This window comes from Mirounga leonina, unplaced genomic scaffold (assembly GCF_011800145.1).
Source record: "Mirounga leonina isolate KUSES-001 unplaced genomic scaffold, KU_Mleo_1.0 Mir_91, whole genome shotgun sequence".
NCBI classification, from domain to species: Eukaryota; Metazoa; Chordata; class Mammalia; order Carnivora; family Phocidae; genus Mirounga; species Mirounga leonina.
The window spans coordinates 80,546-97,803 of record NW_023270839.1 but is presented as its reverse complement, the minus strand read 5'-3'; the positions used below and the strand labels follow the sequence as shown (position 1 = coordinate 97,803).

At 34.5% G+C, this 17,258-nt stretch overlaps 1 protein-coding gene across 6 annotated transcripts in view; it reads left to right on the top strand.

The window, feature by feature from the left end:
* The window catches only part of NUBPL (nucleotide binding protein like), a 148,596-nt gene that overhangs the window by 65,707 nt on the left and 65,631 nt on the right, over positions 1 to 17,258 (top strand). For 4 of the 6 annotated variants that reach the window (XR_004677361.1, XR_004677359.1, XR_004677358.1 and 1 more), the window contains exons 1-2: positions 9,289 to 10,502; positions 10,593 to 10,683. Coding sequence is in view for 1 of the 6 variants with exons in the window: in XM_034994643.1 (XP_034850534.1) it covers positions 10,463 to 10,502; positions 10,593 to 10,683 (131 nt within the window). In the remaining 5 variants the exon portion in view is untranslated. Of the gene's footprint in view, positions 1 to 9,288; positions 10,503 to 10,592; positions 10,684 to 17,258 lie in introns of those variants that run through there. The other 2 variants (XM_034994643.1, XR_004677360.1) reach the window with 2 other exon arrangements.

Below are 17,258 nucleotides of genomic sequence, written 5' to 3'. Positions count from 1 at the left end.
TATACATATACCACATCTTCTTTATCCATAATGAAAAATTTTAAAAATATTTATTTATTTTAGAGAGAGAGAATGGGGGAGAGGCAGAGGAAGAGGGAGAGAATCCTCAAGCAGACTCCCCACTGAGCATGTAGCCCAACATAGGGCTCAATCCCAGGATCCTGATATCATGACCTGAGCCGAAAACAAGAGCTGGTTGTTTAACTGACTGAGCCACCCAGGTGTCCCGATAAAAGAAATTTTAATATTAAAAGTGATAGGTATAAAATTGGAAAAACACTGAAGAATTTTCTTTAGTCTTTCTACTCTCTTCTCTAATGTTCTAGATCCCCTTCCTTTCCACTTCTGGATGCAGTATTATTATACTGCCTTTAGGTTGTCCAGGTTGGCATTTGAGTTTTGATCCATTCCATCTACTCTCTAAATCCTTTTCTTCCAGTATAAAGTAGGGTATTCTAAACCTTCTCTGGGTACTAACTTGGTGGAACTACTTTGTCAAATCCAACCACTTGAAGTTCTCCTGAAAGAATAGGATGCAACTTCTTTCTTGAATCTGATTTCTCATGAGAAAGGATCTTGATTTTAGAAAGAAAAGAAGGAATAGGAAAGTAGTTGGTGAGAAAGTGAAATTGTAAACTTTGTACTGGGTGTCCTTTCCTACTTTGTGAAGGTTTTTGTACCTTTGAATGTCTTGTCATGAATATGTGGATAAAAGATTGTTTTTATAAGACTATTTTCTTTATCTACTTTATGTTTAAGTATTCTTTAAAATTCATGAAATGAGGGTGCATATTCTCTGTCCTCATTTAAAAAAGGATTTAATGCTTCTATTGTGTGATTTCAACTTATAATTTTTTTAGACATATATTCCTGAACCTTGGTGTTCAGCTGTATTTAAAACTCTTTTATTTTTGGAACCAGGGAACAGAGTAGAAGGTACAGAGATTTTTCAGACTTATTGCTAATACCAAGTTAAGTGGGAATGTCTACTATTTAGGTGATTCATGAACAGTGGGATTCCTACAAAAAAATCTGATTCTAGATGAGAGTTTATCCTTGGAACATTTAACAATTTGAACTTTAATAGGAAGATTTAAAGCAGCTTTTCTTATGCCTATTTCCTTTTTGCCTAGCTCTTCAGTTTGATATGATCACAATGTCTTTTCTAGCTTGACAGTTAATTTATGATATAAAAGTAGTCCCTAAATCTGTTTGAAATCCACCAGTGACATACAGTCCATTAATTAAATTCACACCTGTTAGCAATGATAGAACTTTGTTGTAATAGAGTGAGGAGGATGAGGCATAGTGTCATTCATTCTGTGAATGGCATTATGGCAATTGAAATGGTTTGACTTGGAGTAAGAATCTTTTGTGCTTCAATATATGAGCTATCAAGAAGATAGGAGGAAGTAGGAAATAATGATCTGTATCATGATAACTTCAGCTAATGGTGGTCTCTTCAAAAAGCTGTTACAGGATAGTGGATTCCAAAGTTTCAATGTAAACTTTCAACCACTAGTACTTTGTTAGTTTTTCTATTAAGTTTATGTGTAGAAATTGCTGTACACATTTTTTAAAAATAAAATTTTAGGGCAAATAAACTAATTTGTACCTGTAATCATGAGTTGTTGTTCAGAGTTTTTCTCTACTAATTTAAAAGTATGGTTTCAGTCTGTGCCATCATTCAATTCTGATAATTTTACTAATTAAGGTAAAATGCTTTTAGGCATTATTAATTTTGTTTACTAATATGCTGGAGAAGATAAAGAAGAATGTTCCTCCAACTTTCTTTTTAATGTATATGCTGTACATGTTTAGGACTCTCAGTGTACATTTTTCCCTGTTGAATTCTGAAGAAATGCATTTAACATGATGAATCTGCTCACATTTCTGGCTTCAGTTTACAACTTATAATTCACTAAACTGCAAGAAGTATTTAAAGTACACATTTTCCCTGGATTGGGATTTAGCATACTGATAAGGTAGATTAAAGATTATTCATATATGGTATTAGAGATTTTGGTTTCCAGTTTTGTGAAAAGGCTTTGGACTGTCCCAGTGTCTTAGTTTGTTTGGGCTGCTATACCAAAAATACCCTAGGCTGGGTGGCTTAAACCACAAACGTTTATTTCTCACATTTTTGGAGGCTGGAAAGTTCAAGATCAAGGTGCGAGCAGCTCTGGTATCTGGTGAAGACCTGCTTACTGGTTCATAGACAGCTGTCTTCTCACTCTGCCCTCTCATGGCAGACAGGGCAAGAGAGCTCTCCATAAGTATCTTTTATAAGGGTACTAAGCCCATTCACAAGAGCTCTGCCCTCATGACCTAATCACTCTACTAATACCATCACTTTGGGGGTTAGGATTTCAACATATAAATTTTGGTGGGAATACAACATTCAGTTCATAACACATAGTTTAAATTTCCAATTTTAGTTTGAACTTAAAGCCATGTTTTGAAGACTCAAACTACTTAGATCATCTATTTCAAATGGAGGATTAGGTGAATAGATGATATCCACATTCTCCTATTTTATTTTGCTGTAATCTTTTCCATGTTACACTAAAAACAAGTGCAGTTGGGGCACCTGGGTGGCTCAGTTGGTTAAGCGACTGCCTTCGGCTCAGGTCATGATCCTGGAGTGCCGGGATCGATTCCCGCATCGGGCTCCCTGCTCGGCAGGGAGTCTGCTTCTCCCTCTGACCCTCCCCCTCTCATGCTCTCTGTCTCCCATTCTCTCTCTCAGATAAATAAATGAAACCTTAAAAAAAAGAAAAAAAAAATAAAAACAAGTGCAGTGCCATTGCTATTGCAGGTTTTAGCCAATCCACTAAAACAAGAAAAAGAAGTAAAGGTTATTAATAGTGGAAAGAAAAAGGCAAAATATGGTTGTCCACCTAGAAAATTTAAAGGAAATGATCAGAGAACTATTTGAAAAATAGAGTTCTGGAAGATACCAGAGGGGATATAAGATCACTAAAAATCAGTAGCTTTCTACTTCTCATACTGGCAATATGGCAAACTAGATATTCAGAAAAACTCTCCTGGAATAGCATACCTTAAAATATTACATGGAGTGTTAACAAAAACTACTTTTCAGTATATGTCTGAGATAGTAGGAAAGGAAGGGAATTTCTTAGAATTCAGAAATAACAAAGTGTGACCCAACTGGTGTAAGTGGGCACTGGAATTGATATTTACCTAGGTGCTATCTGCTAATCCTTGGTGGTTTAGGGACAATATTTTACAGGACTATGTATGAAGGAGTGGAGACAAAGTTTGGCATCTAAGGTGGGAGGAAGGTTCAATGGAGAATCACCATGTAAGAGCTGGGCACCCTAAGGATGCCATCCTTAAGTGACCAATGAAATAAATTTTCCCTACATTAGTGGTTGTTGGGGATATGTGTTGGATTTGTCCTGCGCTCTGGGTAGAGTGGGGACAAAAAAAAAGGGCACATAAAAGATTAGGCACAACTGAAGAGAAAATTAAGTGGAATATAGATGCAAATAAAGTACTCAGAATATAGTACATAGAGAAGAACTGAAAAGCATATGAACGTTTGAGAGACATGGAGGATAGCAGAAGGTTCAACATAGGTCTCATTATTGTTCTCGAAAGAGATAATGGAGAAACTAACAGAGGCAATATTTAAGGAGATAGATAATGGCCGAGAATTTTCTAAGATAGAACTAAAATTCAGGAAAACAAAGAGTTGGATTGGGAGGAACATTGATTGGATTTGAAACAATCAAAGAGGAAGGACATAGAAGTATTGCTTAACTTTATACTTTAAATATGTTTTTTATTTTTTATTTATTTTTTTAAAAGATTTTTATTTATTTATTTATTTGACAGAGAGAGACAGTGAGAGAGGGAACACAAGCAGGGGGGTAGTGGGAGAGGGAGAAGCAGACTCCCTGCAGAGCAGGGAGCCCAATTTGGGGCTCGATCCCAGGACCCTGGGATCATGACCTGAGCTGAAGGCAGATACTTAACAACTAAGCCACCCAGGCGCCCAAATATGTTTTTTAAAAAATACGAGATAATCATTATAAGAGTAGAAATGGACTATATGATTTCTATTCTAAAAGAGGGAAAAATGTAATGAAGGGAAGAATCTAAAAAAAGTAAGACTACTAAAAAAAAGTGAAGCAAAGAGAAAGTACAAAGTAGAATGGTAGATATGAGTACAAACATATCAGCAATATAAGTATAAATATTTCACAACTTACCAGTTAAAGCATAATATTGAGTCAAGAGAAAACAAAAAATAAAACCAAGACCCAGATAGGTTAAAGCTATTTACAAGAGATATTACCTAAAACATAAAAATATACATAGGTTAAATGTTAAAGGGTTGAAAAACATAAATCAGGCAAAATGAAAGTAGGTATCGTTATGTTAATATTAGATAAAAGAGACTTTAAAGCAAAAGTATTACTGAAGGTAAAGAATTACTACCGATAAACAAGCCTGACCTTAATGGCCATAAATAGAATATTCTTTTCAAGCACACCTAGAACATTTACAAAAATTGATAATGGAATAGGCCATGAAGCAAGTTTCAGTGAATTTAAAAGATTGGTATCATTCAGACTACACTCTTTAACTACCGCACAACTAATTTAGAAGTTTATAACAAAATGATAACTAAAAACATCTATGCATTTGGAAATTAAAAGCAATTTCTAAATAAGCCATGGTTGAAAGGAAAAATAATGAAAATGAAAACTTGTGGGATAAAGCTAAAATAATATTTAGAGATAAATAGTCTTCAGTATTTATATTTACGAAAGAAGAAAGACTGAAAATAAATGAGCTGTTTTACTTATGAAGTTAGAACAATGCAGTAAACCCAAAGAAAGTAGAAGGAAGGAAGTGATTAAGAGCAGAAGTTAATGAACTTGAAAACAAAGATACAGTAAAGAACCAATAGAACCAAAAATTGGTTTTTTGAAGACTAATAAATTAGATAATGCCTGGCAAGGTAGAATTAAAAAGCAAAGGGAGAGAAGACCTATAAATATATTGGAAATAAAAAAAGAGACTTGATAGGAATAACCATGGGTTTCAGATATGAAAAGATGTTTGGACAACTTTATCTAATACATTTGAAAATTTTGTTGAGATGGGAAATCTCTAGAAAAGTGTATATCACTAAACCAGATTGAGGAAGGAATAGAACATCTAGATTATTCCATACCTACTAAAGAAATGGAATCAGTAGTTAAAAATCTTACCATGGAAATAGCAAGCCAATATTCAAGAAATAATTCCAATCTTATATACAAATTCATTCATGGAATAGAAAAATATATAATACTTCCCAATTTAGTTTATGAGGCTAGTAAAACCTTAGTAGGATAGAATTTCTGAAAAGGGAAAATTATAGATCAGTCTCCTTAATTAACATATGTAAAAAATCTTAAGCAAATATTAGGAAGCCATTTAGCATTGTATAAAATAACTGTATGGTGATTAAATTGGGTTTAATCCAGGGAAGCAAGTTTGGTTCGACATTAGAAAAAAAATTTTTTTTTTTTTAAAGATTTTATTTATTTATTTGACAGAGAGAGACATAGTGAGAGAGGGAACACAAGCAGCGAGAAGTGGGAGAGGGAGTAGCAGGCTTCCCGCGGAGCAGGGAGCCCGATGTGGAACTCGATCCTAGGACTCTGGGACCATGACCTGAGCTGAAGGCAATTGCTTAACGACTGAGCCACCCAGGCGCCCCAGAAAAAAAAATTTGTTAATATAACTTACCAATTTAGTAGGTTAAAGGAGAAAAAGTATATGATAATTCAGAAAGAGGCTGGGAAGGCATTCTGTAAATCCAAATAACCATTTATATCAATACTCTTCTTGAACTGGGATTAAAAGGGAATTTTATTTAACCTGATTTATAAAAAATACATAGCAAGAATCATACTGTGAACTGTTAAAAGCATTTCATTTAAAATTAGGAATGAGACAAGGATCCTGGTATCACAGCTTTTATTTAACATTGTATAGGCACTCCTAATCTGTAAATAAATCCAAACACACATAGTAACACTCATGAATGAGGAATTGAATAGAAGAAGCAAATTGTTATTATTTGTAGAAAATACCATTATTAATATAGAAAATTAAAAAAACCTCTAAATTATGAAAATGAATAAGGGAGTTTAGCAGGGTGGCTAGATATAAGAATAATATATGAGAAAATTAAATTTCTATATACTAGCAATAATGAGTTAGAAAATGCAGTTTCAAAAAAGATACAAATAGCTTAAGAAATACAGGGCACCTGGGGACAAATCTAACAAAAAGTGTACAAATTTTATGGGAAAAAAATTCTAAAACTTTATTGAAAGATTTTAAAGAGGTATATAAATGGAAAAACAAGATGTTCATGGATAGGAATACAGAATTTTATAAAAAATGACAATTTTTTCTAATGGTCTCACAAATTTAGTCAAACTTCTATTTGTGGGAAGTGACCAAGTTGAATATACAATTTATAAAGATAAGCAAAGGACTGTGAATAGGTAAGACACTCCTGAAGAGAGAGAACCAGGTAGGGGATTTACTCTGCCAGAGGGCAGAACTTACTGTAGGTATAGCACATACCCTGTTTGGTTTTGGCTCGAGGATGGATAAATTAGTGGAACTGAATGAAAGGAGAGCCCAGAAACAGACTTACACATATATGGAAACCTGATTTATGATGAAGCTGGCATAGTAGATTATTGATGGTAGGACAATTTATTATCCACATGGAAATAAAATGGATCCTTACATGCTACACAGAAATTAATTTCAGATGGTTTAAGGACTTAAATGTGAAATGTAAAACTATAGAGGGTTCAGAAGACAATATAAGAAAATATCTCAATGACAATATATTAGGGAAGGCTTTCTTCAACAAGAAAAAGGATAAACCATAAAGGAAAAAATTAATTTATTTGATTACATAAAAATAAGAACTTCTAGGGGTGCCTGGCTGGCTCAGTCAGTAGAGCATGTGACTATTGATCTTAAGGCTGTAAATTTGAGCCCCACATTAGGTATAGAGATTACGTAAAAATAAAAAAAAATAAAAACACATTAAAAAGTATAAAAAATATAAAAAATGTATTAAAAAAGTAAGAACTTCTGTTATTCTAAAGACACTATAAATTTATAGAGTTCAGCAGAGGCTTGTTCAAGATAATGAACTTGAATGCCTTGTGCATTTGATTAATGTATTTGATAGTTACACAACTGAAAAATAGTTTAGGAACAAATTACTAGGAAATGCATAGAAAATGAAGGAAACACATAAATGCACCACAAAGATTTCCTTACCACCAATTCAGGGAGACAAAGGAAAAATAATCATATTGTATGCTACATTGCTCAGCTGTTAGTAACCTTTACATGATTATCTAATAAAAATGGTGATATAATTACATTGAGAGGTTGAGTGAATGAAAGTGTGCCTGTGTTCATGAAAAAGAACTATGTCCTATAATATTTTATGAGATAACTGAAAACTGTGAAACTTTGGATAAGGTTCACAGATTAATTAATCAAACTGTATCAATGTTAATTTCCAGGTTGTGGTAATTGTACTATGGTTATGTAAGATGTTAACATTATGGAAAGCTAGGTAAAGGGTATATGAGGAGTCTGTACTATTTTTGCAACTTTCTATAAGCCTAAGACTAATTCAAAATAAGAAGTTAAAAAAAATCAGTTGAGTTGAGAGTTGTTGGCTCTGGGGAGTAAGAAATGGGAGAGGGTTGTAGGATATTGATTTTCAGTAACCATTTTATAGTAAAACTTGACTATTTTTAAAAAAATATTTTATTTGAACTCAATTTAGGTAACATATACTGTATTATTATTATTTGTGGGTTTTTTTTTTTTGATGGTAGCCATCCTAATAGGTATGAGGTGGTTCTTAACTGTAATTTTGATATACATTTCCCTAGTGATCAGTGATGTTGAACATTTTTCCATGTGCTTTTTGGCCATTTGTATATCTTCCTTGAAGAAATGTCTCTTCACTTCCTTTGCTGACTTTTGAATTAGGTTTGTTTTTTTGTTGTTGAGTTTTAAGATTTAATATGTTCTGGATATGAATTCTTATAAGATATATGATTTACAGATGTTTTCTCTCATTTTGGGGCTTGCTTTTTTACTTATTGATATTGTCTTTGATGAGCAACATTTAAAAATTTTCATTAGTCCAGGGATGCCTTGGTGGCTCAGTTGGTTAAGCGTCTGCCTTCGGCTCGGGTCATAATCCCAGGAATCATGATTCCAGAGTCCTGGGATCGAGTCCCGCATCGGGCTCCTTGCTCACTAGGTAGCCTGCTTTTCCCTCTGCTTGCTGCTCCCCCTGCTTGTGCTTTCTCTCTCTCTCTCATTCTGACAAATAAATAAATTAAAAAAAAATCTTTAAATAAAAAAATTTTTTTTCTCATTAAGTCCAATTTGTCTATTACTTTTGTTGCCTTTGTTGATGTCATACCCAAGAAATCATTGCTAAATCCAATGACGTGAGGCTTTTGCTCTATGTTTTCTTCTAAGAATCTTACAGTTTTAGCTCTTACATTTAGGTCTTTGATCCATTTTGACTTAATTTTTATATATGTAAGGGTCTAAATTGGTTCTTTTGCATGTGGATATCCAGTTTTCTCAGTACCAGTTGTTGAAAAGACTGTCCTTTCCCCATCGAATGATCTTGGCTTCCCATCAAAAACCATTTGACTGGATATGTGATGGTTTTATTTCTAGGCTCTCTATTCTATTCCATTGGTCTTTTTATCTGTCTTCATGCCAGTATCTCACTGATTTGCTTACTGTAGCTTTGTAATAAATTTTGAAATCAGGAGGTGTGAATCCTCCAGCTTTGTTCTTCTTTTCTAGATTGATTTGCCTATTTGGGATTCCTTCAGATTCCATATGAATTTTAGGATGGAATTTTTTATTTCTGCAAAAAGTGTCACTGGAATTTTGATAAGGTTGTATTGCATCAGTAGATTGCTTTGGGCAGTATTGACAATATATATTAAGTCTTCCAGTCAATGAACATGATACATGTTTCCTTTTATTTATGTCATCTTTGATTTTTTCAGCAATGTTTTGAGGTTTTCATTGTACAAGTCCTTCACCTCATTGGTGACGTTAATTCCTAAGTATTTAAATCTTTTTGATGCTCTTGTAAGTGGGAATGTTTTTATAATTTTCTTCTCAGATTATTGTTTGTGTATAGAGATGCAATGGATTTTTATGTGTTGACTTTGTATCCTGATCTTAAGGGTTGTCTATATATAAGATCATATCATCTGTGAAAAGAGAAACTGACTTTTTCCTTTCCAGTTTTGATGCTGTTCGTTTATTTTTCCTGTCTAATTGCTCTGGCTCTTTTGGTATTATGCTGAGTAAAAGAAGTGGGCATCCTTGTCTTGTTCTTGATCTTAGAGGAAAAACATTCAGTCTTTTACCATTGGGTATGATGTTTGCTGTGGGTTTTTCATATATTGCTTTTATTATGTTGAGATACAAAATAGAGTTTTTCTACTCTTGGGTTTTTTATACTTTACAAATTCTTCAAGTAAGGAAAAAAGAAATACAGAGAACTTACTAGATGCATGTGTGCATATTTGTATGTGTACTTGTCATGTATATGTATACTAGATAAACCTAAGTATGTAATTTATATGTCTATATATCAATAAAATGGCTGGATAAATTTACCTAATGAGGCTATTTTTTAGAGACACTTGAAAATTATAGATGGATTGTTGCTTTTTTTTTTTTTAAGATTTTATTTGAGAGAGAGGGAGATAGCAAGAGGAGCATGGGCAGTGGGGGGGAGCAGCAGAGGGAGAGGGAGAAGCAGGCTTCCTGCTTAACAGGGAGTCTGACACTGGGTTTGATCCCAGGATCCTGGGATCATGACCTCAGCCAAAGGCAGATGGTTAACCAACTGAGCCACCCAGATACCCCTAGATGGATTGTTTCTTAATAAAACTGTATTCCAACTATTTATAGATGTGCGCCTATGGGAAGTATTGGTTGTATGCTTGGTATAATGTTTAAACTGTTGCAGATTGAGGTAAATCAGTTGAAAGGTAAAGAGCAGCAGTATGAGTAGCCATTTGTGTTTTTTTTTTTTTTTAAAGATTTTATTTATTTGACAGAGACACAGTGAGAGAGGGAATACAGGCAGGGGGAGTGGGGAGAGGGAGAAGCAGGCTTCCCACGGAGCAGGGAGCCCGATGCAGGGCTCGATCCCAGGACCCCGAGATCATGACCTGAGCCGAAGGCAGATGCTTAACAACTGAGCCACCCAGGGGCCCCAGCCATTTGTATTTTTAATTTGACACTTTTTTTTGGTTAATTTGATACTTTTTGATAAGAAAGTATGTATGTTTATATATTCTAAAAGAGTTTTTTTGTTTTTTTGTTTTTTAAATTTCAGGCAACCTAATGAGGCCTCTTTTGAATTATGGTATTGCTTGGTAAGTATATCTTTTTTACTTTATGCTCCTTTTCAGAATAATATTGATTAATGTATGTAAATTCGTTATATTTTTGGTTTATTGTTGCAGTATGTCTATGGGCTTCCTGGTTGAAGAGACTGCACCAGTTGTTTGGAGAGGCCTTATGGTAATGTCAGCTATTGAAAAACTGTTGAGGCAGGTAAGAAAATTGCATTGAGTATCATTTTATTATTGGCACACTATGGTTAATGCATTTGCTGATTGGAGAGTTGTTAAAATTTGCAGTCAGGTTTGAGATGTTTTGTAAAAGAATCCAGCTGATAGACTGAATATATAATGAGTTCTGTGGTGCCAAGACCAATTTCACTGGTCTGTGATTTAATCTTCCCCATTACTTATGAGTACTAAAAATCCTAATGTCTTATTTTATATTGTTCTTTTGCTTTGTTGAGTCTGTAGTGAGATGAAGAAATCTATTTTATAAGTAATCTGCCTTCTTTAAATTTATGGTTAATCTCATTATGGCCAATATTGAATTGTAAGGGCAGTGTAGAAGTTCTTGGATATATAAAAAAATTACATAAATCATGCGCATTTTAAAATTGCTCTAGAACAAAATGAAATTTTATTTTATTTTGAGTACATCTGGCTCTATATTTATGTATGTAATATCTGTCCAATCAACTTAAATTTATCCTTGAGGATGAGGACAGTTGATTGGATAATCTAAAAATATCAGATGAGCTGTATGTTATTTATAGAAATAATTTTAATTTTTTTCTAGGACCTGTGAATTTACAGTTAATTATGTCCTAGGTAAATACCATAAATAATTTGGATTTTTTCCACCATTTACAGCAATTACCCCTTATGTATTCAGATTTCACTTTAGGTCAGGCATCATGCCACAGGTTGATAATTCTAATCATAGATATTTCTATATTCATTTCTATTTGCAAGAGTTGGTAGATGAAATATGTCTTGAACTCTGAAACTCTTCTTTTTTTCATTGTCACATCTTGTGTTCCTTCTGCTTGAGTTCTTTTTTTTTTTTTTTTAATATTTTATTTATTTGACAGAGAGAGACACAGCGAGAGAGGGAACACAAGCAGGGGGAGTGAGAGAGGGAGAAGCAGGCCCCCTACAGAGCAGGGAGCCGGATGCAGGCCTCGATTCCAGGACCCTGGGATCATGACCTGAGCCAAAGGCAGACGCCTAACGACTGAGCCACCCAGGCGCCCCCTTCTGCTTAAGTTCTAATAAATGTGCTCTTTGATCTCTGGTCCCAGCATCCACCTGCTTTCCTAGTGCATTCAAGCCTCTCAGCTGCATTTCCTCCCCTTTTACACTCAGATCTCATAGTTAGCTATTTCAGTTATACTCCCAACAATACCCCTTCTTTACCGATTCCTTTGTGACCTTGATCTTTATTCTTTATTTGTGTGGATTAATCCAGCCTTTTTTTTTTTTAAAGGAAATTCTAAAACAGTCTTTATTCTGTTTATATTTAAAGTTAGAGTCAATAGAAATTTAGAAACACCAAAAGGAGAATTCTGATTTTGTCATCAGAGTATTTTAAGTACTCATTTTCCCCCTCTGTTAGTGTTGTAATTCTCAACAGAAACTGATTCAGATTTTCTCCTAAGCCTTATGGATGGCCACAAGAAGATGGAAATACTTCTGCTTTCCACAGTGATGAGAGACTTAGAAACCCAAGTCAGTGATATTAGACACAGAGATTTAGCTAAGTGTTGGTGCTCCCCTCTCAGGGATGCAGGATCCTGCCTTTAAGTGTCCTTTTTGAGTATTAAGTTCCATTTAAGCCTTAGATTGCAACAAGTGATGAAAACATCTCTGCAAAGGAACCCCTGAATGTGGAATAGAAGAGACCCAGTGTGCACATACCCTCAGGAGAGGGGCAAAGGGAATGTTCCATGGGAGAAGTGAGAGTCAACCTGACAATGCAAATTAATTAGGCTGCAAAAAATTGCACCTGAAATTCAAACTTAGATTTAGTAACTGCTTTTGTAAATGAAGAAAACTTTATGAGACCAGAGGTGAAAGATCAAGTCTGAAGGAACCAGAATACATTGTTTTTTCATTCTGTGAGGAATTGGGGAAGAAGAGGGGCAGGATCCCATTTCATATTCTCAGTCAATATCCCTCCATAACCCTGCCTCTTTTATCTACTGCTGAATACTGTCAGAGAATATAGAATACTTGTGTTAATTGCTGGCATTACACATTTTTGATTTCTGAATTCAGCTACACTCTCATCACTTCAGTCATCTGACATTATTCATGTTCTTCTCAGCATTCATCAGATGCTAAGTTTAAAAAATATTTATGGAATTTGGTAGTCTGGTTGAGAAACTAGTGGAGATTTGGAGATTTGGCTCTCTGACACATAAATCATATAAAAGTCAGTTTACTTTGATAAGTGCTGACAGTACATTTTTAGCAAACATGCTACAAAATATCAGGATGAAAGATGGGGTGAGAAAATGGCTCCATAACTTATTGGGATACTCTAGGTATCCTCTAAGGCCTCTAAGATATTAGGACATTAGACTACATATTTACCTTACAGTCTTTTGAAAAGTTACCATTATCATTTGTGCATTTTAATTGGAGCTGAAAAGCTCATGTTTTTGGACTAAGCTGTGACCTGTACTGATCATGTCAACTGCTATTGCTTTAGAAAGCAGACCAGTTTTTGGTAAGTTTAACATCCTTTGTGAAAATTTAGTAGCTGGATAGATGCTCTGTACAGCAGTGGGTTGTGGAGGCTACCTGATTCATTGGCTGATGAAAAAAATTGAATTATATATATATGTATATATATATATGACTGTACAGTGTACAAATCATAAGTGTACAGATAGATGGATAATCCCAAAGTGAAAATACCTATATAATTTTTCAGGACATGATAAATAGAATGCTAGTGTTCCAGAAGTTTCTTTCATGTCTCTTCCTATAGAATACTATATTTCCAGAAGTTTCTTTCATATCTCTTCCTAGTTGCTGTTTTTGGGGGGAGAAGATAAATACTTGTGGTCAGTCTGCCATCTGAACTGAAAGTCTGGTTTAAAGTTCTTTTCCCCCTCTCTCTTATGATATATATATTTTTTTAAGATTTTATTTATTTATTTGACAGAGAGAGAGACGGTGAGAGCGGGAGCACAAGCAGGAGGAGTAGGAGAGGGAGTAGCAGGCTCCCCCACAAGCAGGGAGCCCGATGTGGGGCTCGATCCCAGGATGCTGGGATCATGACCTGAGCCGAAGGCAGACGCCTAACAACTGAGCCACCAGGCACCCTCTTACGATATTTTATTGAGTTAAAGTTATACTTACTATGGGATGCAGAGATCTTACATGTATGGTTCAGTAATTTTTGATAAATGTATATACCTGTATAATCACACCTCAATCAAGATAGAGAACATTTCCATCCCCCTACAACATTTCCCTGGGCTTCCTTCTCTTCACTCCCCTGCTGTTAGGCCATCACAGTTGTGATTTCTAGTGTCATAAATGAGTTCTGTTTTGTTCTTATACTTCATATAAATGGAACCCTACAGACTGTATAGCCTTTTGTATCTGGTTTCTTTCTCTTAGCCTAATGCTTTTGAACATCATCCTGTTGTTGCCTATATCAGTAGTTGAGTCCTTTTTATTGCTGAATTGTATTCCATCACATGAATATAATCAAATACTGTTTGTTCTTCTGTTGATGGACATTTGGGTAGACACCAGTTTTTGGCTATTATGAATAATGCTTCTATAAATACTTGTACAAGTTTCCTAAGGGTTTCGGTTGCTTTACATCTTGTCAGTATTTGGTGTTGCCAGTCTCTTCACTAGTGGCTATAAAATGGTATCTTCTTAGTGTTTTAGTTCGTGCTTCTCTGATGATTAATGATGTTTAGCCCCTTTTCATGTGCATATTAGATATCATTGTATCTTCCTTTATGATGAAGTGTCTGTTCAAGTCTTTTACTCATTTTTTTTATTGGCTCAGTTTTCTTCTTGTAATTGAGTTGCAAGAGTTTTAATATATTGTGGCTGTGAGTCCATTGTCAGATATATGTATTGGGAATATTTCTCCCAGTCTATGGCTTGCCTTTTGATTAACTGATGTTTTAAATTTTCATGAAATCCCAATTTATCAAAAAAAAATTTTTTTTTAATGCTGAATGCTTTTTGTGTCCTAAGAAATCTTTGCCTATTTACCCCAAGGTTATAAAGATACATATTTTTTCTCAAAGCTTTATAGCTTTGGCTTGCACATCATGATTTAAATTTTGTGTGGGAAATGAGATAAGGGTTTATATTTTTTCACAGTTGTGGTATAATAGCAAATATATTTGTTCTTTGTCCTTCGGTCCTGGTACAAAGCTCCTAAGACCCTTGGAATTTTCTGATGATAGGAGTATCTTTTGTAACTCACGAGGAGCCCCTTTTTGAGCACACCTGAATTCATGTTAGTAAGGTGACTTAGGTTAGGGTCCCTGGATAGTCTCAGGATAGGGCTGATCACCAGAAAGACCAATTGTTTAGAGGGTTAGGACTTTCAGCCCCACCCACTGACCTCTGGGAAGGGGAAGGGGAAGGAGGGTGGGTTGCAGATTAAGCTCTGTGAAAACTCTTGATGAGCTTCTGGGTTGGTGAGTGTATCCACATGCTGGTGGGTTGTGTAAACCTAGTTTCGTAGGGACAGAAGCTCCTATGCTAAGGGCCTTTTTGGACCTTTCCCTTTGTATCTCTTCATCTGGCTATTTATCTGTATCCTTTCTAATACCCTTTATGATAAACTAGTAAACATAAGTAAATGTTTGTCTGAGTTCTGTGAGCCACTCTAGCAAATTAATCAAACCTGAAGGAGGGGGTCATGGAAACCTCTGATTTATAGCTGGTCAGTCCAGATGCACAGGTAACAACCTGAACTTGTGATTGGTATCTGAAGTGGGAGTAGTCTAGTGGGACTGAGCCCTTAATTAACCTGTGGAATCTAATGCTGTAACCAGGTTGTTAATGTCAGAGTCGTGGGAAAACACATAGTGGTTTATCTAGTTGTTCTAGCACCATTTGTTTAAAAGACTTCCTTTTCCCGTTGAATTGACTTGATACCTTAAATGAAAGTCAGTTGAGTATATGTGTATGGGTTTATCTCTGGATACTCTATTGTGTTCCATCTATCTTTTTTAAGCCTTACAGTAAAACCATACTACCTGATAATTGTAGCCATGGAGAAGGTTTAAAGTCAGAAAGTATGAGTCTTCCAACTTTGTTTTTTTCCCAAGATTGTTTTAGTTACACTGGGTTCTTTTCCATTTCTGTATAAATTTTAGTTTCAGCTTGTCAATTTGTACAGAAAAGCATGTTGGTATTTTCATTAGGATGGTATTGAATGTAGGGTGGCTGGTATTGAATGTATAGGTCAGTATTTTGTGAATCAAGATCCTGACAAAATTGAGGCTTCTAATCCATGAGCATGGTATGTTTCTATATTTACTTAGATTTTCTTTAATTTCTTGGAGTAATATATAGTTTTTAGTGTATTGGTCTTGTACTTTTGTTAGATTTATTCTAAGTATTTTATGTTCTGAGATGATTTTGGAATTGTATTTTGTATTTAATTTCAAATTGTTTACTGTTAGGACAGAATATACACTTTATTTGCACATGATTAGGTTGTCTGTAAGTAAAATAGCTTCAGTGCTTCCTTTCCAATCTATTTCTTTCATTTCATTTTCTCGTTTACTTATTGCACTAACTAGTAGTAAAGATGAGAGCAGACATCCTTGTCTTCATCTGGATTTGTAGGGTAGGGTAACAATAAGTATTTCATCCTTAAGAATGATAGTAGTAGGTTTTCATTGATGCCCTCTGTCCTCCCTGTTTCTTTGTTTGCTAAGAGTTTTTATTGTGGATGGGCACTGAGTTTTTTTCAAATGCTTTTTCCTCCCCATTTATCAAAATGATGATGTGGTTTTTCTCTTTTATTTTATGGATGGTGTGATTTACATTGATTTTCTGTGTTAGACCAACCTTGCATTCCTGGGATAGATTCTTCTTGGTCATAATATTTAATTATAATAAGTAATATTGTAATTCAATATATTGCTAGATTAAATTTGCTAATACTTTATTAAGTTTTAGATCAGTATTTATGAGGAATATTAATGTTAATAGTTCAATGTTAATTAATATTAATAGTTTCTAATTTGTTTTTCCTGTAATGTCTTTTTCTGGTATTGTAGGGGTCTATCTTGGTCTTGTAAAATGAGTTTGGAAGTACTTCCCTCCTCTTCTCTTTTGTGAAAGTGTTGCTGTAAAATTATTAGATTAAGTGTAATGTTTGTATTTGGTGGAATTTATCAAGGAAATCTGGGGCTGGAGTGTTTGTTTTCTTCTCCTTGGTTAGGAGAAGGTTTTTGAGGATTAATTCTAGTCAGACTTACAATTCATCTTGTTTCAGTTTCATTGTGTTTTATAGGAGTTTATTATTTCACTTGAGTTGTAGAATATATACATAAGGTTCTTCGTAATATTGCCTACAACCTTTTATTATTTATTTATTATTTATTTAGCCTACTACCTTTTAAAATAGAATATGAGATGCAATGTATATGAGATGGGAGTGTTTCCTCTTTATTCCTAATTTTGGTGATTTGGTTTTTTTTCTCTATTGATTTTTCTTGCTACGGTTTATCAATTTTATTAATTTTTCCCAAGAATAAAATTTTGGCCTTTTAAATGTTCTCTGTT